Source organism: Synchiropus splendidus, chromosome 18, assembly GCF_027744825.2.
Source record: "Synchiropus splendidus isolate RoL2022-P1 chromosome 18, RoL_Sspl_1.0, whole genome shotgun sequence".
Taxonomy (NCBI): domain Eukaryota; kingdom Metazoa; phylum Chordata; class Actinopteri; order Syngnathiformes; family Callionymidae; genus Synchiropus; species Synchiropus splendidus.
The window spans coordinates 12,385,238-12,409,184 of record NC_071351.1 but is presented as its reverse complement, the minus strand read 5'-3'; the positions used below and the strand labels follow the sequence as shown (position 1 = coordinate 12,409,184).

Sequence of the window (23,947 nt, the reverse complement as noted above, 5' to 3'; positions counted from 1 at the left end):
ATAGTGGTTTGGATGAGTCTCTTCTTGAGGAATGCCTTCAGTACCTTGAAAAACAGCTGGAAAGCACTCAGGTCCGCAAAGCAATGGAAGAGTTCTTTTCTTTCAGGTAATGTATCTCTGTTTGAAATACATTAACTGCCAGTATAGGGATCTAACAGTTCTAATTTCATTTCAGTGGGGAGCTTGTGCAGATTATGATGGCAACTGCCAATGAAAATTTGTCTGCAAAGTTTTGCAACAGAGTGCTGAAATTCTTCACAAAGCTTTTTCAGCTCAGTAAGTGTCCTACTTTTATCAGTTGTGTTTTATTATTGGGTATGTTTTTTTTATTTTTATTTCATGTCCATGATCTTTTCAGTTGCTGATGTTTTCTTTTTTTTTCTTTTCAGCGGAAAAGAGTCCCAATCCCAGTTTGCTTAGTCTGTGTGGCTCTCTCGCCCAGTTAGCATGTGTGGAACCCCCTCGCCTGCAGTCCTGGCTCACACGTATGACTGCTGCACCACCAAAAGATTCAGAGCAACTGGAAATAGTACAAGAAAACCGTCAGCTTCTGCAACTACTTACCACTCACATTGTGCGGGACAACAGCCAGGTTGGCGAAGGAGTGTGCACTGTTCTCCTCAGTACATTGATTCCTATGGCGACAGACATGCTGGCTAATGGTGATGGAACAGGCTTCCCCGAGCTCATGACAATTATGGGCACATTAGCCAGTGCTGGACAAGGGGCAGGCCACCTACAACTGCACAGGGCAGCAATCGACTGGCTGATCAGATGGTAAGATTCAAGATCCCGAGATCAAGAATGGTTTTCTGCATGCACATGAGAAGGTAGCATTGTTTATTGATCATGATGATGCAGAGCTGGGGTCTGTCTCAGAAGTGGCCATTAACTGGTGACATGGACATCACAGAAAGTTTTCAATCTCAATCATTGTTGTTTTTGAATCTGCAGCAAGAAATATCTAACTCAAAAAAATGTTGTGGAGAAAGTGAGCACCAACTTGTCCCAAGGAAAGGTAATTATATTTCTCTCAATGTCTGTCCAGATATGTTGTTGATTTGTCCTTGACCAAAAGCTCTAACTAATATTTGCACTTACTTAGCATGCCAGTATGCTTGAGTGCTCCTGCAACATCATCTCTTATTTGGCGGATGTGATGAACGCATTGAGACAGAGCAATGGTCAAGGTGCCTCCACTCTCCTGATGGAGGGTGAAGACAAGGCCATGGAAATGGACTCCGACTGGGTCGAAGAATTGGCTGTAGAGGACGATGACTCTCAGGCAGAGGATTCTGTGAGGCTTATTGATTTCTTGATGTCTTAACTAAAGTATTATGATTCTATTTTTTCATATTGGCAATCAAAATAACTGTAATAACCAATTTCAAAGTTGGACGTAGCGTATTTCAACCAATGTTCTCGTTGATACTGTAATGACATCATTGACTGGTCTTAGCATTTTTACACTATGCTCTCTGTTCAGGATGAAGATTCACTCTGTAATAAGCTCTGCACCTTCACTATCACTCAGAAGGAGTTCATGAATCAACACTGGTGAGCTGAAGTTTATTTCTCTCTCTTTTCATTTTTCAGTGTTAATTGTATTTAATGTGTTTTTACATTTGACGAACTTCCTGGCTAGGCAGGAAATAAAATATCCTTTCTACGCCATTACATGTCTCACATCATGCTCGATTTGAGTACAACTGAAAGTACTGAGTTGGTTTGTAAATGACCTTGCTTTCTCTATGCTGTGCAGGTACCACTGTCACACGTGTAAGATGGTGGATGGGGTAGGTGTGTGCACAGTGTGCGCCAAGGTCTGTCATAAAGACCATGAGATCTCCTATGCCAAATATGGCTCTTTCTTCTGTGACTGCGGTGCCAAAGAGGATGGCAGCTGCCAGGTGAGACCGAATACTTCGGGTCATCATGGGAAGAGAACAACTGCGGTAACTTTGGCTTGCAAGTCATTCACCCATTGACTTCCATCCAATCATTTCATGTGTTGAGGGCTATAGCTAGTCCATAAATGTGGCCAGTTAATAAGAAATCATAATGCAAACGTTTGTCAGCTTCTTGTATTCTGAGAAGTAATGCTCTCTCTCCGAGTTTAATGTCCTCTTTATTTGCATGTCAAGAATCATCATTCAAGTCATTTATCCTCCATGTATCATTTTTATGTTGAATGGTGTTTGAATTTGTTTTCTTTGTTTTAAAAATAGAGGGTTTACAGTGTCTTGGCTGTTAAAATGTTGCTTTTGATATGTATACATATGCGCAGTCAACAGATAATATTAGATGTGGATTGCATTGCGCACTTAATGTTGCAGTTGATTAGCTTATGATCTAGTCTATTAAAATCATACATATTTTATATTTTTTGTTAGTGCAATTAACAGTGTGAAATTAAGTCCTTATCGCATTTTTAATTTCTACACAACCGATTTAGCTGTTGGTAAAGCATGCCTGTTCTGTCATTTTCAAGTGTTTACGCTGTGGTTTAGCTTGTACAATCCATTTCTAATTAGTTCTGTGTTTTATCAACCCCAGGCCTTGGTCAAACGCAGTCCAAGCAGTGGAATGGGTTCGACTCTCAAAGAGTCGTCTGCCTTCCAGAGTGAAATGCGAATGCCGGAGAGTGCTATTCGCCATCAGAACTCTTCACCATCTGAAAAGGGAAAAGTCACCATCTGCGATGGCAAAGCTGGAGATGAAGACAGGCCTAAGAAAAGTAGTGTGTGCAAAAGCATTGAGGGCTGCCAGGAAGAATTACTTTCCCAAGTGGTAAGAAACATATTTATTTTGGAATTGTATGCATTTTTTTTTCCACTTGTCTCACAGATAAATGTCATGGCTGTTTGTTGATTTTCGTTTGTTGGGTCTTGAATAATCATACAATTTTGTAAATATATTTTTCTTTCTCCTCAACAGACTGCATCTTCCACTGCGGCCGTCATCCTAGAGATGCTCATGTTTCTCATGGAAGCTATTCAGACCAATTTCCAACAGGCATCAGCTGTGGGAAGCAGCAGTCGTGCTCAACAAGCTCTCACTGAGTTGCACACTCAAGACAAAAATGTGGAAATGACGGATCAGTTAATGGTATTGGAAACTTTCTCTAACTCTGGAAAACAACTACATACATTCTTCTGGATTATTATTATTATTAAAATGATTTTTTCTTTCAGGTGCCCACACTTGGCTCCCAAGAAGGAGCTTTTGAGAATGTGAGAATGAATTACAGTGGCGATCAAGGTCAAACAATCCGGCAGCTCATTAGTGCCCATGTCCTACGACGTGTTGCAATGTGTGTTCTGTCTTCCCCTCATGGTCGCCGCCAACACCTTGCTGTAAGCCACGAGAAAGGAAAGGTGAGCAAAGAGCACCAACAAAGAAATTTCACTCATAATTGCTCTGTTGTGTTCAACATGTTTTATCTTACCTTCTGAACAGATTACAGTTCTGCAGCTTTCAACTCTGCTGAAACAAGCAGACTCGAGTAAGAGGAAGCTGACACTGACCCGCCTGGCCTCTGCTCCGGTCCCGTTTACTGTCCTCAGCCTCACTGGCAACCCTTGCAATGAAGATTACCTGGCTGTGTGCGGTCTTAAGGTATGTAGCGGTTTAAATTGAGAACATACGCTGCGTAGGAACTGCTGACAAATTTTTGGATATTAAACATTAATGTTAAAATCAGTCTTTCTCATCTATTTTTGCTGTATTTTCAGGACTGCCATGTACTCACATTCAGCAGCACAGGCTCTGTGTCAGACCATCTGGTGCTTCACCCACAGCTGGGTACGGGCAATTTCATCATCAAAGCCATATGGTTGCCAGGTTCACAAACTGAACTCGCAATCATCACTGCTGACTTTGTCAAGGTATTTCATTAGCTATTTATTTCTTATGGGCAATTTTGTCGCTTTCATACACACACATACCTTACCTCACCGTACCAAGTTTAAATTGTTTTATCCTTTCCATTCTCCCCTCTTGGAACAGATCTATGATTTATCAGTGGATGCTTTGAGCCCCATGTACTACTTCCTCCTACCATGCTCCAAAGTCCGAGATGCCACGTTCCTCTTTAATGAAGAGGGGAAAAACATCATCGTCATTATGTCTTCAGCGGGCTACATGTATCCTCAAGTCATGGATGAATCAAGCAGTGCCCAACATGGCCCTTTCTTCATCACAAATGTGTTGGAGATCAACCACGAGGACTTGAAGGTAATAGAAACAATTACAAGCTGTGCATTTCTTTTCACCGAGATAAATGAATGAAAGGAATTTTTAAGCATTTTTTTTTTTATTTGTGATTGTAGGATAATAGCGGGCAGGTTGCCGGAGGTGGCGTCTCTGTCTATTACTCCCATGTTCTCCAGATGCTTTTCTTCAGCTACAGCCAAGGAAAGTCTTTTGCTGCCACAGTGAGTCGCAGTACCACTGATGTCCAGCGGCTTTTCCCTGTCAACTTCAAAGGGTAATCTGTCCACATTTATTCTTGCTGGTGGAACTTACTGACACAAGAGATTATCAACTAGTGAACAACCATTTTTTAAAGCAATTTTCGCTTATAATGTTGCACGAGTATCAGTATGCAATTCGCCAAACCTTCTAAATTATACTGACTAAAAATGTTTTGCCATTTAACTGCCATTTTATCTTCTTTCCTTTTTTTTTCAATACGAAGGTCTAATGGCGGAAGTAGTAAGATGGCTCCAGCTCTCTGCCAATGGTCCGAGGTTATGAATCATCCAGGGCTGGTGTGCTGTGTGCAGCAAACAACAGGCATTCCCCTTGTCATCATGGTGAAGCCTGACACATTCCTCATACAGGAAATTAAAACTCTGCCTGCCAAAGCAAAGGTATGCAGTAAAAGAAAACGGACTATGACAGTAGTTGCAGAAAAATATTAAATGTTTAAATGACTGCAAATAATGCGTTTCACTTGTGTTTCCTGGAACAGATTCAAGACATGGTTGCTATTCGACACACTGCAAGCAATGAACAGCAACGCACGACCATGATACTTCTCTGTGAGGATGGAAGCCTGAGAATCTATATGGCCAATGTAGACAACACTTCCTATTGGCTTCAACCTTCGTTGCAGCCAAGCTGTGGCATCAATATCATGAAGCCTGTACGCAAGCGCAAAGCTGCTGCAACTAGTGAGTGTAAAACTTTGAATTTCACCGGCTGTATTTTTTTTCACTTTTTTGTTATTATTCAAAATTGTATTTCATTTTTTTAGCCACACGCACCTCCAGTCAGGTGACATTCCCTGTCGACTTTTTTGAGCACAACCAACAGCTCACAGAAGTTGAGTTTGGAGGCAATGATTTGCTGCAGGTCTACAATGGACAGCAGATCAAACACAGGCTCAATTCACCTGCGATGTATGTGGCCAACACAAAGGTATGGTCATTTCAAAATACTTGGTCGTCATGTGCTGAATGAAGTGTCTTTTGCAAATTGATAAATCTGGTTAAAAAAAACCAATACTGCTGATAATTTTACATTTAATCTAAGGTATATCCTTTTGAATTTTGGAGTGTTGTGAAAATGTTTCACATTTAAATATTGTTCTTGTTGTGTGATTCTAGCACGGAGGATTCACTGTTGAAGCAGTCAACAACAACAGTTCAATGGTGATGACTGGCATGAGAGTGCAGGTTGGCAGTCAGGGCATTGAAAGGGCTCCTTCATATGTAGAGGTGTTTGGCCGCACCATGCAGATAAACCTGACCAGAGCGCGTTGGTTTGACTTCCCCTTCACCCGAGAGGAAGCTCTTCAGGCTGACAAGAAACTCTCCATTTTTAGTACGTACTCTAGTTCATCGAAATGAAATGTCGATTGCTTGAGCCAGGTCTGACCTCTGTGGTTAAATCATTCCTCTTGCATTTGTTTTAAAGTTGGAGCATCAGTTGACCCATCTGGTGTCACAATGCTTGACTCCATCAAGATTTATGGAAAAACAAAGGAGCAGTTTGGTTGGCCCGAAGATCCACCAGAAGACTTCTCCTCTTCTTCTGTGAATAATGTCTGCAGTCCCAACCTCAACCAGGGAAACGGCACTTCTGATGGTGACATAGCTGCTTCAAATGCTACCAGTGGCACTGTGCTGGAGAGGTAAAAACTTGAACCAGCCTTTTGTCAGATTCCTGTCTTAAATGTTCTTGATTAGACTTCAGAGACATGAGGCTTTACTGTTGTTTGGATCTACTGTCCCAAGCAAAATATATTATCCTGTATTTTCAACTTGGTTTTTGGAGATGCTACAGTTAATTCACCCTGACATCTTTCAATATTTGAAAGGGATAAAATGCAATGAAAATGTCTAGGCTTCAAGTCTATTTCCCAAGTAATTAGTGCATGATTCTGATGATGTCATCTTTTTCTCTTGCATGTCGCTGTTCTGTTCTACTGAATCATTCAATTTCACCCGTTCCTTTCTGTGATCCTCACACTTTTTTTGTTCTTTTTTTCTTTTGCTCCCAAATATTCAATAAAAGTTGTGAAACTGAGTCCTTATCAACCTTGGACCGGTTAGTAACAAGCCCTTTCTCTGCTTTTTTTCCTATGGTTTTTTGCTTGCATGCATGCTTAATGTGTGTCACTGCTTGGAATTGCCATACACCATCTGTGTGCTTCAACTTGGAAACGTTTGTCAATGAAACTTTATTTTGTTCCACAAACATCTATGAACCCACAAAACATTTCCTTTGTTCTAGATTGGTGGTCAGTGCACTGGAGGCGTTGGAAAACTGCTTTGCTGTAGGTTCCTCAGGTGAAAAGGTAAGGCTTTCTAAAAAAAAAAAATGTCCTATTCAATTGTTCTGTTGTTCTGACATGACATGATCTTTTTTTAACATATGAAGGAAAAGAACAAGGCTGCTGCACTAGAGCTTGCCACATTGCTCCTGTCAATGCCAACACCAGCTGGAGTACAACAGCAAACCAAAGGACTTCTAGCAAGTCTTCACACAAGCCGTACTGCGTATCACACCCACAAGGTAGACAATCCTCCCAAAACAGATAATTGGTGCCTGAAACACAGAGTGGTATGAAAGAAAGGTGCATTTGCTTTTGAATCCAATTGACTGATGATTGAGGTTGTTGGTGCTGGATGTAAAGTGAAGTGCTCATTTTGATCTGTGCTTATCTAATGTTGAATGAACATTAAAACTGATGTACCTTTCCTGTAGGACCAGTCCCTGCTGAGCAACGCAGTTCAGTGTCTGAACAGCTGTAACCATGAGGGGAGAGAGCTCGATCCGGATGTCTTCCAGAGGCTTGTTATTACTGCTCGCTCCATTGCCATCATGAGACCCAACAACCTGGTCCACTTTACAGAAGCTAAATCGCTACATCTTGACACAGGTGTGAAGCTGAGTCTTTTAATCTTATATTCAGTTAGTCCTTCTGCTAATAAGCCAAATAGAAATGATATTGTTGTCATTTTGTGCATATGCACACGTCATACTTACTTTCTACTTCATTTTATTGATGTAGATATGACAGATGATGCTCAGAAACACTCAGATGCTGAGGGCTCTAATTTCATCACCCAACTGATGAACAATTTTTGGAAGCTTCATGCCCTGAAGCCCAAGAACGCTTTTCTGGCTCCGGCTTGCCTACCAGGTTTGTGGGCATATTAAAAAAAAAAAAAACATTTCTGTCAATATCTTGATGATTCAATTGTGTATTTTTTGGCTCAGGCCTCACTCACGTGGAGGCTACAGTAAATGCCTTGGTGGACATCATTCATGCATACTGCACATGTGAATTGGACTACATCAATGTGGCTTCGAAAATCTACATGCAAATGCTGCTCTGTCCTGTAAGTCCATCTTCGTTGCAAATGATCTTTATTCTACTGTACCTCATCAGAATGTCATACTTACTGGGTGTAACAATTTCAGGACACATCTGTGAGCTTTGCCTGTAAGCAGGCATTAATTCGTGTGCTTCGGCCAAGAAACAAACGTCGTCACGTGACCCTTCCATCACCCCCAAGATCCAATACACCCATGGGTGAGTTTCTTTCTGTTGATAATTGGTTATGAGTGAACCTAATGCTCATAAAAATTGCTTTACTCCAATTCGACAGGAGACAAGGATGATGATGACGATGATGATGCTGATGACAAAATTCAACAATCGGTTCTCACAGGTGGGGAAGAGGGTCGACAGGAGAGTCATGAGCAGAATGAAGTGGACCATGGAGACTTTGAAATGGTGGTATGTCTTGTTTGCTCCAAACCTCTATCCTAAGTTGTCAATAACTTGAGTGTTAGGATTTCTGCATGAAGTGAGAAAGTTTGGCTGAGAAATGTCTGTGATCTTGCTGTTTCCTCCTAGTCTGAGTCCATGGTCCTGGAGACAGCAGAGAATCTCAACAATGGCAACCCATCTCCACTGGAGGCTTTGCTGGCTGGAGCTGAGGGTTTCCCTCCCATGTTGGACATCCCCCCTGATGCAGATGATGAAACAATGGTGGAACTGGCGATTGCTCTCAGCCTTCAACAAGATCAGCAAGGTTGAATTAACATAATAAGAAAACAATCTTAATATGACATATGGTAACTCAGGCTCCCAACGCTCCCTTACTGTTGTGTCCCTTTATAATGATATACAGTACATAAAGATCGTCAATGCATATAGATTTTAATCTCATCATTCTTTTCCTGGAAAAGCAAATAGAGATTAGTAACATTTTAGTTTAATTGCCTAAACAATATGCATGTTTTTGACACATTTAGGAAGTAGCAGCAGTGCTCTTGGCCTTCAGAGCCTTGGCCTCTCTGGCCAGGCACCAAGCTCCTCCTCACTAGATGCTGGTACCCTCTCAGATACTACCGCATCAGGTAAAGAGGCCACTTCCATATGATCAGCCTGTTTGTGTGTGTGTCAGGTTCAGCCAGACATTAAGTAAATGGCAGATGACTGAACAATGGAAAAGTACATATGAACCGTATTAAGCTTATTGGGGGAATCTTAGCGAGATGACTGCTCTGTATTTACTTTACAGCCTTTGCTATGATTTCAGCCCCGGCATCAGATGATGAGGGCAGCACAGCTGCTACTGATGGATCTACTCTTCGAACCTCGCCCGCTGAGCACGGAGGCAGTGTGGGCTCAGAAAGCGGAGGCTCTGCAATTGACTCAGTAGCAGGAGAGCACAACGGTAGGTTGCCTCATTCAAATATTGCTATGTTTTATTTTATATATTTCACAGGGGTGCTCCGATCGATCGGTCACCGTTCATGATCGGCCGATTTCAGCAAGATCGGTGAATGCTCATCACTATCTGTCTTTGATGATCACCGCAGCTGATCACATGTGACAGCCGGCGCTCACTCACAAAATCAAATACAGCAATTTAAAGCACCAGCACTTGATAGACCATGGAGCGTTTTCGGGGCTCATGAAAGTGAGACTGCTGGTTCCTCAGCAGCATACTGTTCAGGCAGCTGACGGTCAGCAACACTCGCCAGTCCCAGCTTGACATTCAGATCACTAAGTCAATTGCCCAAGAGTAATTTCACTGAGGTAGATGACCAGCCTTTCTTAGGTATCATTTACATGCAGATGGAAACAACCAAATCTGTTGCCATTTTGGAGTTGAGTGCAGCGTCCGTTAGTCAGTTAAAATGTTTTAATGGTTCATTTTTTCCACATCATGTACACAGAAGGTTTCATCATTTTAATTTCAAATTCACTGTCAATCCATGTGATCGGTGGAGATCGTCAGCAAAAATCCTGATCGGAGCATCCCTCATACTTCAGCTTCTTCTCTTCGTAGTTTAATAGCCCTGTGCTGAGAATTTCTGTTCTAAGAATGATCTTGTTGACAGTATCTGGACGCAGTAGTGCATACGGTGACACAACGGTTGAGGGCCATCCTGCAGGTCCTGGCAGTGTGAGCTCCAGCACAGGAGCAATCAGCACGACCACTGCCCAGCAGGAAGGTGACGGTTCAGAGGGGGAAGGGGAGACAGAAGGAGACATTCACACAAGCAACAGGTTGGCTACCGCGAATTGGGTGTTCAACTTCTGTTTATTGGGTGCACTGATGTGATTTACTGCCAGTAAACATCAGACTTGACTTACCAAATTTGATCTTTTGGTGTGATGTTGTAATACATTTTAAGGTAACAAATGGGTGATGATCTATTTTGCTCTCTGTAGGTTGCATATGGTTCGCCTCATGCTGTTGGAACGTCTCCTCCAGCACCTGTCCCAGCTCCACAATGTTGGTGGAGTCCAAGCCATCCCTTACATGCAAGTTATTCTCATGTTGACCTCAGACCTTGATGGTGAAGATGAGAAGGACAAGGGGGCCTTGGATGACCTACTTGCACAGCTCATTGCTGAGCTTGGGATGAACAAAAAGGTAATGCAGTCATTTTCATGTGTTGTTGATGAATTAAGTGGTCACTTATCCTGTCATTCTGACGACAGGATGTGTCCAAGAAGAATGAACGCTGCTCCATCAACGAAGTTCATTTGGTGATCATGAGACTTCTCAGTGTCTTCATGTCCCGAACCAAGTCTGGTTCCAAATCATCTGCTGAGGTAAAGTACCGTAAATGTTCAGACTGATCATGAGTAAATTTTTCTCTTCAAATGTGTTTCCAATACAGTTACAATGTTTTGTAAGTACATTGGGTTTTTTTTTTTTGTTCTTGCAGTCATCTTCGTTGATATCCAATGCCACTGCAACCGCCCTGCTCAGTCTGGGAGCTATTGACTACTGCCTACATGTGCTCAAATCACTTTTGGAGTTTTGGAAGAGTCAACAGGGAGAGGAGGAGCCTGCAATTACCATCCAACTCCTTCGCCCTCATACTGCCTCTTCTCCACCTGACATGAGCCCTTTCTTCTTGCGCCAATATGTCAAAGTGAGCAAATTTTTTTTTGAAACAAGATGCCATCTTCAAAACTAGTTTGTTTACAATTTCAACCTGTTGTTTCTTCATCAGGGGCATGCTGCTGATGTCTTTGAAGCATACTCTCAGTTGCTTACAGAAATGGTGCTCAGGCTTCCATATCAGATAAAGAAGATTGCAGATATCAACCCCCGCATCCCACCTCCTGTCTTCGACCATTCCTGGTTCTACTATCTGTCTGAAGTATGCATTTTATTTATTACTTTTGCTATACATAATGACTTTTTCCTCTCTAGTGTCATTCACGCTTTCTTTCTTCCCCACAGTATTTGATGATCCAACAGACACCATTCGTCAGAAGGCAAGTCAGGAAGCTGCTGCTGTTTATTTGTGGTTCCAAAGAAAAGTATCGTCAGCTGCGGGATCTGCACACTCTTGACTCGCATGTGCGAAGCATCAAAAAACTGCTGGAGGAGCAAGGTATCTTCTTGCGTGCTGGTGTCGTCACTGCCACTTCTGGCTCGGCTCTCCAGTATGACACACTTATTAATCTGGTGAGTGCTCAGTTAATGTTATCATGGATCTCTATATTTATCACCATTTTGGTTCAGCCAGTTCAAACCTTCATGATACAACTGTGTAAACATCTGATGTTTTCCCTTCAGATGGAGCACCTGAAAGCATGCGCTGAAATTGCAACTCAGAGGACGATCAATTGGCAGAAGTTTTGCATGAAAGATGACTGTAAGTGAATTTGGTTCCGCTTTTATTTGCAATATTTAAATAGCATTCATCTTTCATCTAAAGTGTTTTACTGTCTTTCCAGCTGTTTTGTACTTCCTGCTCCAAGTCAGCTTCTTGGTTGACGAAGGAGTATCACCAGTGCTGCTGCAGCTTCTTTCATGTGCCCTTTGTGGAAGCAAAGTGTTGGCCAACTCCTCATCCATCTCAGGAGGCAGTTCTGGTAGCACTGGTCAGGGAGGAACCTCGCAGTCTTCTCAGAGCAAATCATCCAGTAAAAAGAGCAAAAAAGAGGACAAAGAGAGGGATAAAGATGGTAAGTTGCTGATTGCAGGCATCTCAAGCAGTGATTCTACTTGGTTTTCTTATGATTATTATTGTTCTCCTCTGACAGGTGAAGGAGTTGGCAGTCAGGAGGATCAGTTGTGCATGGCTCTCGTGAGTCAGCTGAACAAATTTGCTGACAAGGAAACACTGGTTCAGTTTCTGCGTTGTTTTCTGCTGGAGTCAAATTCGTCCTCTGTGCGCTGGCAAGCTCACTGCCTGGCCTTGCACATCTACAGGTACTTTTAAAACAAATCCTTTTATATTTTGTTTTGCTGATGGAATTTGAAATGGCAAATGTTTGTATATTTCTGCAGAAATTCCAGTAAATCTCAACAGGAACTTCTTCTGGAACTAACATGGGCTATCTGGCCTGAGCTTCCTGCATACGGCCGCAAAGCTGCCCAGTTCGTTGATTTGCTTGGATATTTTTCACTGAAGACCCCACAAACTGAGAGGAAGGTATGAAAATTGCATATTACTCATTTTGAGTAATATTTGAATAAACACACATGAAGAATAATGTCTTTTCTTTTCCAGCTGAAAGAATATTCTCAAAAAGCTGTGGAAATTCTTCGGACACAGAACCATATTTTGACAAATCATCCCAACTCCAACATTTACAAGTTAGTTCTGGATGAAATGGGTGTTTTTGTGGAGCCAAATATATAATTTATGAGTGAACTAATTCATGTTCTCCTGTAGTACTCTGTCAGGTTTGGTGGAATTTGACGGTTTTTATCTGGAGAGTGACCCCTGCTTGGTGTGCAACAATCCAGAAGTCCCTTTCTCAGTATGTGACCTGTTTATTCATTGACAGATTTGTCTACCAATTTCAAAAGACTGAACTGACTTTTTTTTTTTTTTTAAAGAACATTAAGCTGTCGTCAATCAAAGTGGACACCCGCTACACTACCACGCAGCAGGTGGTGAAGCTCATTGGCAGCCACACCATCAGCAAAGTTACTGTGAAAATAGGCGACCTTAAACGCACCAAAATGGTTCGCACTATAAATCTCTACTACAACAACAGGACTGTGCAAGCTATTGTGGAGCTGAAGAACAAGTATGTATTGAACATCAGTGACGAGTTACAGTTTTGAGAGCTATGCTAAACAATTTCATTATGTTGACACTTGTTGTAATCCTCTGATTTAGACCAGCCCGTTGGCACAAGGCAAAGAAAGTGCAGCTTACTCCTGGGCAAACGGAGGTGAAGATAGACCTGCCCTTGCCTATCGTTGCATCGAATCTGATGATCGAGTTCTCAGATTTTTATGAGAACTACCAGGCCTCCACTGAGACCCTCCAGTGTCCACGATGCAGCGCCTCTGTGCCTGCCAACCCGGGTGTGTGTGGCAACTGTGGGGAGAATGTTTACCAGTGCCACAAGTGCAGGTGAGCAACAGGTTTCTTTTGCAGGCTGCAAAATGGAAAAAAGCCGAAGATGCAATGGTGTATTCTGCTCTTCATGGTAGATCAATCAACTACGATGAGAAGGATCCATTCCTGTGCAACGCTTGTGGTTTCTGTAAATACGCCCGATTTGACTTCATGCTTTATGCAAAACCATGTTGTGCTGTGGATCCCATTGAGAATGAGGAGGACAGGAAAAAAGTAAGCACTATTTATCATTGAAGGCATATTCCTTACCTGTCATTACCTCCTTTCACTTTTGGAAAGCCAGGAAATGACAAACTTTTGCTTTTTTGCAGGCTGTCACGAATATCAACACTCTGCTGGACAAAGCTGACAGGGTTTATCACCTGCTGATGGGCCACAGGCCACAGTTGGAAAGTCTTTTGTCTAAAGTCAACGAGGCAGCACCGGAGAAGCCACAGGTAGGGATCTGATATTTGCATGCCGGTAAAGACAGTGATGAATGAATGTCATTGTTGTCAACAGGATGACACGGGAGCAGGTACAGGTCTCGGCACTTCCTCTGCCAATGTGAACAGGTATATTCAACAGCTTGCTCAAGAGTACAGTGGGGACTGTAAAACCTCCTTTGATGAGCTCTCAAAAATAATCCAGGTATGTATATTAACTTACTTTTTAGAGCCTAATTCAATTTTAACATGTTGTTCAATTTTTTCCCCCCAAAGAAAGTCCTTGCGTCTCGTAAAGAACTGCTGGAATATGACCTGCAGCAGCGAGAAGCAGCCACCAAGTCATCGAGAAGTAGCAGCCAACAACCCACTTTTACTGCGAGTCAGTACCGCTCCCTCTCAGTGCTGGGTGCTGGACACACTTCATCTACAAAGTGCTACGGCTGCGCCTCAGCTGTGACTGGACATTGTATCACTCTGCTCCGGGCCCTCGCAACAAACCCAGCACTCCGACAGATCCTGGTGATTCAGGGGCTTATTCGTGAGCTGTTTGAGTACAACCTGAGGCGAGGTACAGCTGCCATGCGGGAGGAAGTGCGGCAGCTGGTCTGTCTTCTCACAAGGTACAGCAAACTCAAAATGCGCCAGTTGAAGCAGTCTGTATTATTCAAACTTACGTTTTTTGGTCTTTTATTCACATTTTATAGAGATCACACGGAGGCCACTCAGCAGATGAATGATTTGATCATTGCAAAGGTTTCATCCGCTCTCAAATGCCACTGGGCTAATCCAGACTTGGTATGATCACTCACAAAACAAATCGTCACTATTTTAGTGACATTTCAATAGTAAGCAATGGCTTCATATTTCCAACAGGTTAGCAATTTGCAATATGAGATGTTGCTGCTGACCGATTCCATTTCAAAAGAAGGGGGATGCTGGGAGTTGCGGTTGCGATGTGGTAATTAAATTTTTATCTCCACAGTGATTTGTCATTTTGGGAAGAATAACGGTTATTATATATAAAAATTATCTGTTTTACTGTTCATGCAGCCCTCAACCTATTCCTCATGTCAGTCAACATAAAAGCTCCAGTGGTAGTTGAGAACATCACTCTCATGTGCCTGAGAATCCTGCAGAAGCTTATTAAACCCCCAGCACCAACAAGCAAGAAAAACAAGGTAAATACAGATGAGCGTTTACTCATCTGAACTTTATTTTCAGCTAAACTCTACTGCTGTTTTCAGGATGCTGCAACTGAATCCCTCACTACAGTTAGGCCGTACAGTAATGAGATCCATGCACAGGCCCAACTCTGGCTGAAAAAGGATCCAAAAGCTTCTTATGAGGCTTGGAAAAAGTGCCTCCCAGCAAGATGTAATTGGTCCCCTGGCATTGTAATTGTCCAGTTGGTCGTGCTGAAACTGACTTGTTTACTCGCACCACAGGTCAAGAATCACTGTCCAAGCTCCAAGGAAAGGTGGAGTTGAGAAGGCAGTACCTGATGGAGAAGTATGTCTGGAAGTGGAAGCAGTTCATGTGGTCCAGAAAGGGTGAAAGCCTCTTCCCTCGCCTCCTCAAGTTGAGCCACAACAACTGGCTGCGACAGGTAAACAAATGTCAGGAATGATTTGAAGTCCGTTGCTTATTTACCTCCCTCAAAGCAAATCATAAGACAATAATATATTTCGCAGGTACTTTTCACACCTGCCACTCAAGCAGCTCGGCAGGCTGCATGCACCATTGTGGAGGCTCTCACCACTATCCCAAGTCGAAAGCAACAGGTCCTGGATCTGCTTACCAGGTACGACCCTGCAATGAATGCTGTTTTTTTGTTTTATTCACGTATGGACTTGGATAATTTATGTTTCATTGTCTCCTCCAGTTACCTTGATGAGCTTAGTGTAGCCGGAGAATGTGCAGTGGAGTACTTGGGTCTGTACCAGAAGTTGATCAAGCCAACCCATTGGAAGATTTATCTCGCTGCTTGTGGGGTCTTGCCCCATATTGGCAGTTTGATAACTAAGGTGAGGTTATAACAAGGGAGCACAGAGAAATTCTCCAGAGCAGTGTTCGGTTTCTTACCGTTGTTGTATGATTTGTAGGAAATTGCAAATCTCCTGACGTTGGAAGAGGCAACACTGAGCACAGATCTGCAGCAAGGCTACGCCCTGAAGAGCTTGACCGGTATGCAAGACTATCCTTTTATGCTATATGTGGAATTAAAATCTTATATAGGTAGCATCCATGGACAGTTTGACTACAGTATATTTGAAGTCTGTCCAAAAAAGATTTGGAGCTGAGAAGGTCTCTTCTGTCATCGCTCTGCAGGACTGCTCTCATCCTTTGTTGAAGTGGAATCCATCAAGCGCCATTTCAAAAGCCGACTGGTTGGCACGGTGCTCAATGGTTACCTGTGTCTGAGAAAGCTGGTGGTTCAGCGTACAAAGCTGATTGATGAGACTCAGGACATGCTTTTGGAGATGTTGGAGGACATGACTACAGGTGTGTTCAGACTGATGGCTGTAGGCTTTCGTTGATTTTTTTTTAACAATGTCGTGTCATCGTACACATTGTTTGAGACGTTTAAAGCTGACAATGTTTGTTTTTCACAGGCACTGAGTCTGAAACCAAAGCATTCATGGCAGTCTGCATTGAGACTGCGAAGCAGTACAATCTGGATGACTACAGGACACCGGTCTTCATTTTTGAGCGACTCTGCAGCATCATTTATCCTGTGCGTGGACATTTCCCCAAAATTGTGTTGAGTGCTTTATTAATATTGATTATTAACTATGCTTTGTCCATTTTGAAGGAGGAAAATGAGGTCACTGAGTTCTTTGTGACGTTGGAGAAAGATCCTCAGCAGGAAGACTTTCTCCAGGGACGGATGCCAGGAAACCCTTACAGCAGCAATGAGCCTGGCATCGGTCCTCTCATGAGGGACATCAAGAACAAGATCTGCCAAGACTGCGATTTGGTCGCACTTCTCGAGGATGACAGCGGCATGGAGGTCTTTATTTTTTCACTCCTGAACATTGATGACGTATTCAGTGTTTTATTTGTTTTTAACATCTTGTGATCATTTCCAGCTGTTGGTAAACAACAAAATCATTAGCCTGGACCTATCAGTGGCAGAGGTCTACAAGAAGGTCTGGTGTCCAGCAAATGAGGTGAGCGTCTCATCTCATGAGAAGGGCATGTTGTATCAGTAAAATCGAATCTTTGCAGTATATTTATTGATACTAAATTCATGTTCCAGGGTGAACCAATGAGAATAATTTATCGAATGAGAGGTCTGCTGGGAGACGCCACCGAAGAGTTCATCGAGTCTCTGGACTCGACGACAGGTAAAATTCTTTCATTTTAGAAATTGAAATATGTCGTCAACATGCATCTGCGGCTTTTGTTTTGTTGTCTTTTTTATAAATTAGTCAAACGATGTTATTTTTTCCTAAATAACATCTAAGTAATTCCAATTGTATTTCATTTCTTTTTAATCTCTTTTTTTACAGATGAGGAGGAGGACGATGAAGAGGTCTACAAGATGGCCGGAGTCATGGCTCAGTGTGGGGGTTTGGAATGTATGCTCAACCGTCTTTCTGGAATAAAAGACTTCAAACAAGGAAGGCATCTGCTCACTGTAAGATATATCAATGATTAGTCTGTCCATCTTGTTGAGAATTTAGTTTGAAAGATGTGATAGAACTGGATGTGATTATTTCCCAACAGGTCCTGTTGAAGCTGTTCAGTTACTGTGTGAAGGTGAAGATCAACCGGCAGCAGCTGATCAAGCCAGAGATGAACACACTCAATGTGATGCTAGGAACATTGAACTTGGTGAGTATTGCGTTGGTTTACCTGTGACGTTTTGTCACCGACATCTGTCGCTTTTATTTCAGGCTCTCCTGGCGGAGCAGGAAAGTAAGGACAGTGGTGGTGCGTCAATAGCAGAGCAAGTTCTCAGCATCATGGAGATCATCCTGGATGAAGCCAATGCCGAGATTTCAGAGGACAAGGTGAATTGATGCTAACACGCGTCACATTTCTCACAGACACAGTGACTGAGTTCAGCTGATTTCTTTTGTAGGGCAACCTGCTGCTCACTGGCGACAAAGACCAGCTGGTCATGTTGTTGGACCAGATCAACACCCCTTTCGTGCGCTCAAACCCCAGCGTTCTGCAGGGCCTTCTGCGCATCATCCCTTTCCTGTCATTCGGTGAATTTGAAAAGATGAGGATCCTGGTGGAGCGCTTCAAACCGTGCTGCAGCTTTGACAAGTAAGAATCCCTGAAGAAATGACTGAATAACAGCCTTGCTGTCCACGCATATCAGTAACCTTCCTCTCACAGGTACGATGAGGAGCACAGTGCTGATGACAAAGTGTTTTTGGATTGCTTCTGTAAAATCGCTGCTGGTATCAAGAATAACAGTAACGGCCATCAGCTCAAGGATCTCATTCTCCAAAAAGGAATCACACAAAGTGCTCTGGACTACATGAAAAAATATATTCCCAACGCCAAAAAGTAAGTTCTATGAGTCAGAATTTTGTTGAAGTACACATCTAATGCTGTGGTTTTAAATTCACAGTCTTGATGCAGACGTCTGGAAAAAGTTTCTCTCTCGACCTGCTCTGCCCTTCATCCTAAGATTGCTCCGTGGTTTGGCTACTCAACATCCACCGACACAGGTGGATACACTCGACATTCATTTGAAATGAAGGATCTTTCTCTGCAGCGGTTCACTCTGTATTTCTCAATCATCTCCTTAGGTTCTCATCGGCACTGATTCAATAACCAATTTGCACAAGCTGGAGCAGGTATCCAGTGACGAAGGCATCGGCACACTGGCCGAGAACCTTTTGGAAGCGCTGAGGGAGCACAGCGATGTCAACCTGAAGATTGATGCCGCCCGCAGGGAGACCAGAGCTGAGAAAAAGCGAATGGCCATGGCCATGAGACAGAAAGCACTGGGAACACTGGGCATGACGGTACGACCACTACTGCTCTTTTCACATTTGTACATGAGTATCAGCTCTGCCTGTCTCTTCTCAGACGAACGAAAAAGGTCAAGTGGTCACAAAGACTTCACTGCTAAAACAAATGGAGGAGCTGATAGAGGAACCTGGCTTGACCTGTTGCATCTGTCGAGAAGGTTACAAATTCCAGGTACGACAGCAAAATGCAAACATATGAGAACCGAGAATTTGATCCGTCCTTTCCTTTCCTTCCAGCCGACCAAGGTCTTAGGTATTTACACTTTCACAAAGCGTGTGTCCTTGGAGGAGTTTGAAAACAAACCTCGCAAGCAGCAGGGCTACAGCACTGTGTCGCACTTTAATATAGTCCACTACGACTGCCATTTGGCCGCTGTCAGGTAGCTGCGGTCTTCCTCACCGGTTTGTTGTTGCGATCTCTCGCATGACTGTGTCCTTGTTTTTCCCAGACTGGCTCGTGGGCGGGAGGAGTGGGACAGTGCTTTCCTCCAGAACGCAAACACAAAGTGCAATGGACTGCTTCCAGTGTGGGGGCCACATGTGCCGGAATCATCGTTCGCTACATGTTTAGCAAGGTAAGTTGCCCCTCCCTCACTCTGGAAATATCACAAATATGATCTTGTAAAACTTGTCTCTCATGGACCTGTCAATCTTTCCTCAGGCACAACACATATCTGCAGGAGTGCACAGGCCAGCGGGAGCCGACGTACCAACTCAACATTCACGACACCAAACTGCTTTTCCTCCGCTTTGCCACAGAGCAATCCTTCAGTGTGGACACCGGCGGAGGAGGCAGAGAAAGCAACATTCACCTCATCCCATACATCATCCACACTGTGCTCTACGTACTCAACACGTACGCATCCCCTCCTTATCTCATCAGCACAAACCCTGCCACTCTCCAGCAGATGGAAACGTGACTCATACCACCTTCTCTCTCCGCAGTACGAGAGCCACCTCCCGAGAAGAGAAGAACCTGCAGAGTTTCCAGGAGCAGCCTTGTGAGAAATGGGTGGAGAGTTCCTATGATGTTGAAGGAGCACACTACTTCACCGTCTTGGCCATGCACATCATGCCACCAGAGCGCTGGCGGACTTCACGGATCTACTTCCTGCAGAGACTGTTGGTCTGTGCTCACGCCCGCAAAGTCTCACCAGTCGGCACCAACAAGTATGGTTGGATTTTTGTTGTTCCTTTTCAAGCCTTTACTGAAGGGAAGTAATTGACTTTGTTTCTTCTGTTTTAGGCTCACAGATAAAGCACCAAAGGAATATGCAGTCTATCGCTCTCCTCTTCTCTTTTGGGGGCTGGTGGACCTTGTCTATGACATGTTCAGGGTATGTTTATTAAATGTCTTGTTTGTAACTCAGACCACTGACAGTTTAGCTCATGTGATGTTGGTCTGTGACCGAACAGAAAGTTCCAACCAGCAACACAGAGGGAGGATGGTCCTTCTCACTGGCAGAGTATGTGCGCCACAACGACATGCCCATCTACGAGGCCTCAGAGCGTGTGCTCCGTGCCTTCCAGGATGAACTCATGCCTGCTGAGTCTCTGTCAGAGTTCTTTGATGTTGTGGGTGAGTTCGAAAACACAAAAAAATGAAGAATAACTTTTGGCTATTGTGGCATGGTTGTTGACCATGCTGATAACTCACTATCACACTGCCTTATGTTCCAACTTGCCATGCATTTATTTAGATTTCATTCCTTTTTTTTCTGTTTTTCCAAGGTCTCCTCTCTGAAATTGCTGACCCGGACCTATTCCTTCAGGACTTGTTAAACTCTTTGCCCTGATGTTCATCCTCCGCCATTCATCGAACACAACAGCCTGCTTATTAACGCTTTCACACCAAATTCTCTTTTACACACGCACACAAACACATAGTGACAAAACAAGGCCTCCTAACTCACTGCCCTCCCCCTCGTGTGACATGCCTAAAAGTACCTGCGAGCCGTGTACCGATCTGGACACCTCAATAATCACATGCACACTTTGTTGTTTCAGAGACGTCGACCTGCGAATTTGTCTTGAGATTTGAATATTTTTCCTCACCTCTTATACAATCGTCGAGCCAGATCTTAACTGTTGATTTGTGATTATTTATGTGAGCAAAAAAGCTACGAAGAAGTTCCAGTTTCCCAGTTACTGTTAGTTAGATGTCGGGCTCTGACCCCGAGTGGCGTTGGATTTTATCTCGTTTGGATTTCTCCTCCGTTGGTTTGGTTTGAACTTTTTTTTTTTTTTTTTTTAAAGGTTTGTGGCACCTCTGCTTGTTTGGTCTTGTAAGTTCTAACTGGAATTTGAGTGGAAAAAATGTTTCACTTTCACTTAAATCAGCTCCCCACTCATTTGTTCTCCATCCGTTCAGCTCTGCCTCGGTTGCATTGAGTTTTCAAAACTGTTCAAATTAACAATAAAGCAGATTTACATGATATTTTTTCTTTGAGTAATGTGTCTGTCTGCACTTTCAGACCCATATGTGCTCTTCAGGCATCCTACGGTCGGTAACCGAGTCAGTCCAAAGTAAAGTCCTGCTGAGTTTTCTCCTCAGTGATGTGGGGTTCTTGTACCTTCACAGCTGAATGCATGGTGTGCTCACTGGGTTCATTGTTGACACCATCAAATGTGATCCACACTGCTGCAATTGTTCAAATATTGCTGAATGTCTGCTTTTCGAATTTAGCCGAGAATTAATAAAGATGAAATAAATCCAAACTTCTGCTTTTTTACAGTTAATGCCTATGAATTATTCGCTAACTTCCAGTTATTTAATGTTTCGCCATTCAGTTTGACAGTAACTGCCGCATTTTCGTGCAAATTTATTTTGTAGTTCTGTCCATTAAACTTTTTTGAGCTACTAGTTTAAAATTTTAACTTCAGAACTGTTTTGTTGCTTACTGTGTGTGCATTGTGAGTTATCGCTGTTTGATCTGTCGAATTTCCGCAAGATGAAACTGGTGCGAGTTAAATATAGCTACTAAAGAAAATGACACTGCATTAAGGTCTTGTTTTTTATTATTGCACAACAAATGTGCAAAAAGACACAAATGTGGTGTAGCATACGACAATCGTTTTGGAGACTGACTTTAAATCTTTTCACAGAAAAGAACCCACTGTGGATACACAAAAACATCTTCCCATCTTGTGACGTACAAAATAAAATATTTCCAAAATAGATGTTTCCATGAACAGTCCAGCTGTCACTGGCAACACAGCGGTGCCACATCATCTGCAGGAGAAGGGAACAGCCGCATGGTTTCTCTGGATGATCTCGTGAAGCCGTTCTGGAAAATCAGCGCCTTCCTTATGGACAACAGTGACACTGTTTTGTCCCACACATCGGAGCTGGACATCCCAGAGCTGAGCTGGCGCTCCAGCGCCGACCGAACCCGCCCTGCTCCGTCAGCGCACTTCCTCTCCAGAATCATCATCTTACCACGGCTGAGGAAGACAAATTAAAGCGCTCAGTATATGTTTAAATTCATGATGTTATATTCATTTTTTTGACTAAGATGAACCGCAGTGACTCGCTTCCGCCAGTAGATGGCAGTGCGGCCTTTACGTCACACATCCACAATGCATTTCGGTAACTGTTGTATTTTACTGTATTTTATTCACCGGTTTTGTTGATTTATTTTCCGAAAAGTAAGTGCAATAACGTTATGTGTAGCACATCATATCGCTACTTTCAGAACCACTATCAATTCTTTTAACTGCCAACTCTTCTTTTTATGAAATCGACCTAATTCAATGTTAAAAAATGTTGTTACACTGTAATTATTCATGACATTATCAAAACACAATTTAAGCTCACAGTCATTGATGTCTAACATGAGTTTAATCTTACGTTGTGTCTTGATCTCTCATGGTTCTGGTCTGTCCAGGCCTCCTCAACTCCGTCAGATGATGTCGAGTCTGTGCTTTTCTTTTTATACGTCTATGCAGTGGGTTAACAATTTAAAGCCCTGGTTCTCACAGCGACGGACCAATCACAAGCAACCTTTATGACAATAGTGAATAAATTAGCCGAGTTATGCCGTTCAATGGGGCTGAATTCAAACCAGCCAGTGGGAGTGGATCCCTCGCTGTCTGCCTCCAGTGATGAATAGAGACATCCTTGTTATTGTGTTGATGGGAATGATATGTTGTGGGAACGCTGGGTGAAAACATCTGCCTCAGGCCTGTCTATAAAACAGAAGGGTTGCAAGCATTGCAGCATGTTGTGTACACAGTATTATTAAACAATCCACATTTATATGCAAAAAAAAAAAAAGTTGCTTTTAAATGTGTCTGTATGAGGCTATTATTTAAAAAAAAAATTTTTACTTGTACAGTCATAACTGATTCTTCTATCCGCAAAGCATGTGTTTATTGTTTGTGTACATTTTTTGTTGGGCGGAAAAAAAGTAAAAAGCAATGCAACTTAATTCACATGTAGGCCAGCCTCACCCACATTCTTCCACATTAACTTGTGTCTCTGTTTCAGGCCCTCCAGTTCTCACGGTGAACATCTCCACTGCTTGATCGGCTGACAATAGTTGAAGATTGGTCCAGATGGTGTGCCTGGAAGCCCTGTTGACAGCCCTGCGTTCCCGTGAGTGTGTGTGCTGGGAGGGGTGGGGGCTGGTCACTCAATCTTTGTTCAATGGGGCACACTTCCTTTGTGCAGCCGGCCTCAGTGTCATTAACACTGAAGTGTGGGAAGCTTGGGAGCGCAGCCTCTCCCACGTTCACTGCAGACAGGAAAGAAGCGTGTGACTGAGACGTGGCCAGCGGCAGGCAGGTCAGCCAGCTGTGCGAGCGGAGGGGGTGTGTGTGTGAGTGTGTGCGTGTGGGAGAGTGTGCTGGGAGTGTGGACACGGTTGGTGGGTTTACAGTGGAAGCACTTCTCAGATCCAGCAGCAAATCTGAGCTGACAGATCAAACGATTTTGGCGACACATTTGTGGAGGCCACAGACATGGTTTTCCACCCTCCACAGGTGTTAGAGTGTACAATATACCTTTTAAAGTTGTTTTTTTAATCTCAATATGGCATTTTAGATGAGATTTTTGTGTTATTTGCAAACATTTTAGATATCCAAACCTAAGTCTAAAACTTTTTGTTATAACTTTACTGTTATATCTGATGTAATATTTAGATCTTTAAT

The 23,947-nt window shown here is 43.0% G+C and overlaps 1 protein-coding gene across 8 annotated transcripts in view; it reads left to right on the top strand.

The window, feature by feature from the left end:
* The window catches only part of ubr4 (ubiquitin protein ligase E3 component n-recognin 4), a 32,174-nt gene extending 10,608 nt beyond the window's left edge, over window positions 1-21,566 (top strand). For 3 of the 8 annotated variants that reach the window (XM_053848781.1, XM_053848778.1, XM_053848777.1), the window contains 76 exons: window positions 5-106; window positions 176-276; window positions 390-777; window positions 955-1,018; window positions 1,106-1,297; window positions 1,487-1,557; window positions 1,763-1,955; window positions 2,557-2,790; window positions 2,938-3,108; window positions 3,195-3,377; window positions 3,460-3,618; window positions 3,735-3,887; window positions 4,009-4,236; window positions 4,332-4,489; window positions 4,700-4,874; window positions 4,976-5,177; window positions 5,261-5,424; window positions 5,613-5,829; window positions 5,923-6,139; window positions 6,523-6,555; window positions 6,742-6,805; window positions 6,889-7,023; window positions 7,216-7,390; window positions 7,523-7,654; window positions 7,732-7,853; window positions 7,936-8,047; window positions 8,124-8,254; window positions 8,375-8,552; window positions 8,776-8,880; window positions 9,063-9,200; window positions 9,871-10,039; window positions 10,205-10,409; window positions 10,478-10,591; window positions 10,708-10,917; window positions 10,999-11,148; window positions 11,232-11,459; window positions 11,571-11,649; window positions 11,732-11,962; window positions 12,041-12,209; window positions 12,288-12,432; window positions 12,511-12,596; window positions 12,676-12,763; window positions 12,843-13,036; window positions 13,129-13,368; window positions 13,449-13,587; window positions 13,686-13,811; window positions 13,876-14,004; window positions 14,076-14,422; window positions 14,507-14,597; window positions 14,676-14,760; window positions 14,853-14,980; window positions 15,047-15,176; window positions 15,248-15,408; window positions 15,494-15,603; window positions 15,685-15,826; window positions 15,905-15,986; window positions 16,131-16,304; window positions 16,415-16,536; window positions 16,615-16,812; window positions 16,892-16,972; window positions 17,062-17,149; window positions 17,315-17,442; window positions 17,532-17,639; window positions 17,702-17,818; window positions 17,890-18,080; window positions 18,153-18,326; window positions 18,391-18,490; window positions 18,572-18,790; window positions 18,855-18,968; window positions 19,034-19,176; window positions 19,246-19,371; window positions 19,458-19,652; window positions 19,742-19,966; window positions 20,043-20,133; window positions 20,213-20,375; window positions 20,528-21,566. In XM_053848781.1, the coding sequence (XP_053704756.1) occupies window positions 5-106; window positions 176-276; window positions 390-777; window positions 955-1,018; window positions 1,106-1,297; window positions 1,487-1,557; window positions 1,763-1,955; window positions 2,557-2,790; window positions 2,938-3,108; window positions 3,195-3,377; window positions 3,460-3,618; window positions 3,735-3,887; window positions 4,009-4,236; window positions 4,332-4,489; window positions 4,700-4,874; window positions 4,976-5,177; window positions 5,261-5,424; window positions 5,613-5,829; window positions 5,923-6,139; window positions 6,523-6,555; window positions 6,742-6,805; window positions 6,889-7,023; window positions 7,216-7,390; window positions 7,523-7,654; window positions 7,732-7,853; window positions 7,936-8,047; window positions 8,124-8,254; window positions 8,375-8,552; window positions 8,776-8,880; window positions 9,063-9,200; window positions 9,871-10,039; window positions 10,205-10,409; window positions 10,478-10,591; window positions 10,708-10,917; window positions 10,999-11,148; window positions 11,232-11,459; window positions 11,571-11,649; window positions 11,732-11,962; window positions 12,041-12,209; window positions 12,288-12,432; window positions 12,511-12,596; window positions 12,676-12,763; window positions 12,843-13,036; window positions 13,129-13,368; window positions 13,449-13,587; window positions 13,686-13,811; window positions 13,876-14,004; window positions 14,076-14,422; window positions 14,507-14,597; window positions 14,676-14,760; window positions 14,853-14,980; window positions 15,047-15,176; window positions 15,248-15,408; window positions 15,494-15,603; window positions 15,685-15,826; window positions 15,905-15,986; window positions 16,131-16,304; window positions 16,415-16,536; window positions 16,615-16,812; window positions 16,892-16,972; window positions 17,062-17,149; window positions 17,315-17,442; window positions 17,532-17,639; window positions 17,702-17,818; window positions 17,890-18,080; window positions 18,153-18,326; window positions 18,391-18,490; window positions 18,572-18,790; window positions 18,855-18,968; window positions 19,034-19,176; window positions 19,246-19,371; window positions 19,458-19,652; window positions 19,742-19,966; window positions 20,043-20,133; window positions 20,213-20,375; window positions 20,528-20,592 (11,497 nt within the window). In that variant the 3' untranslated portion in view covers window positions 20,593-21,566. The remainder of the gene's footprint in view (window positions 1-4; window positions 107-175; window positions 277-389; window positions 778-954; window positions 1,019-1,105; window positions 1,298-1,486; window positions 1,558-1,762; window positions 1,956-2,556; window positions 2,791-2,937; window positions 3,109-3,194; window positions 3,378-3,459; window positions 3,619-3,734; window positions 3,888-4,008; window positions 4,237-4,331; window positions 4,490-4,699; window positions 4,875-4,975; window positions 5,178-5,260; window positions 5,425-5,612; window positions 5,830-5,922; window positions 6,140-6,522; window positions 6,556-6,741; window positions 6,806-6,888; window positions 7,024-7,215; window positions 7,391-7,522; window positions 7,655-7,731; window positions 7,854-7,935; window positions 8,048-8,123; window positions 8,255-8,374; window positions 8,553-8,775; window positions 8,881-9,062; window positions 9,201-9,870; window positions 10,040-10,204; window positions 10,410-10,477; window positions 10,592-10,707; window positions 10,918-10,998; window positions 11,149-11,231; window positions 11,460-11,570; window positions 11,650-11,731; window positions 11,963-12,040; window positions 12,210-12,287; window positions 12,433-12,510; window positions 12,597-12,675; window positions 12,764-12,842; window positions 13,037-13,128; window positions 13,369-13,448; window positions 13,588-13,685; window positions 13,812-13,875; window positions 14,005-14,075; window positions 14,423-14,506; window positions 14,598-14,675; window positions 14,761-14,852; window positions 14,981-15,046; window positions 15,177-15,247; window positions 15,409-15,493; window positions 15,604-15,684; window positions 15,827-15,904; window positions 15,987-16,130; window positions 16,305-16,414; window positions 16,537-16,614; window positions 16,813-16,891; window positions 16,973-17,061; window positions 17,150-17,314; window positions 17,443-17,531; window positions 17,640-17,701; window positions 17,819-17,889; window positions 18,081-18,152; window positions 18,327-18,390; window positions 18,491-18,571; window positions 18,791-18,854; window positions 18,969-19,033; window positions 19,177-19,245; window positions 19,372-19,457; window positions 19,653-19,741; window positions 19,967-20,042; window positions 20,134-20,212; window positions 20,376-20,527) is intronic. The other 5 variants (XM_053848783.1, XM_053848782.1, XM_053848785.1 and 2 more) reach the window with 4 other exon arrangements.
* The last annotated feature ends 2,381 nt before the right edge of the window (window positions 21,567-23,947 follow it).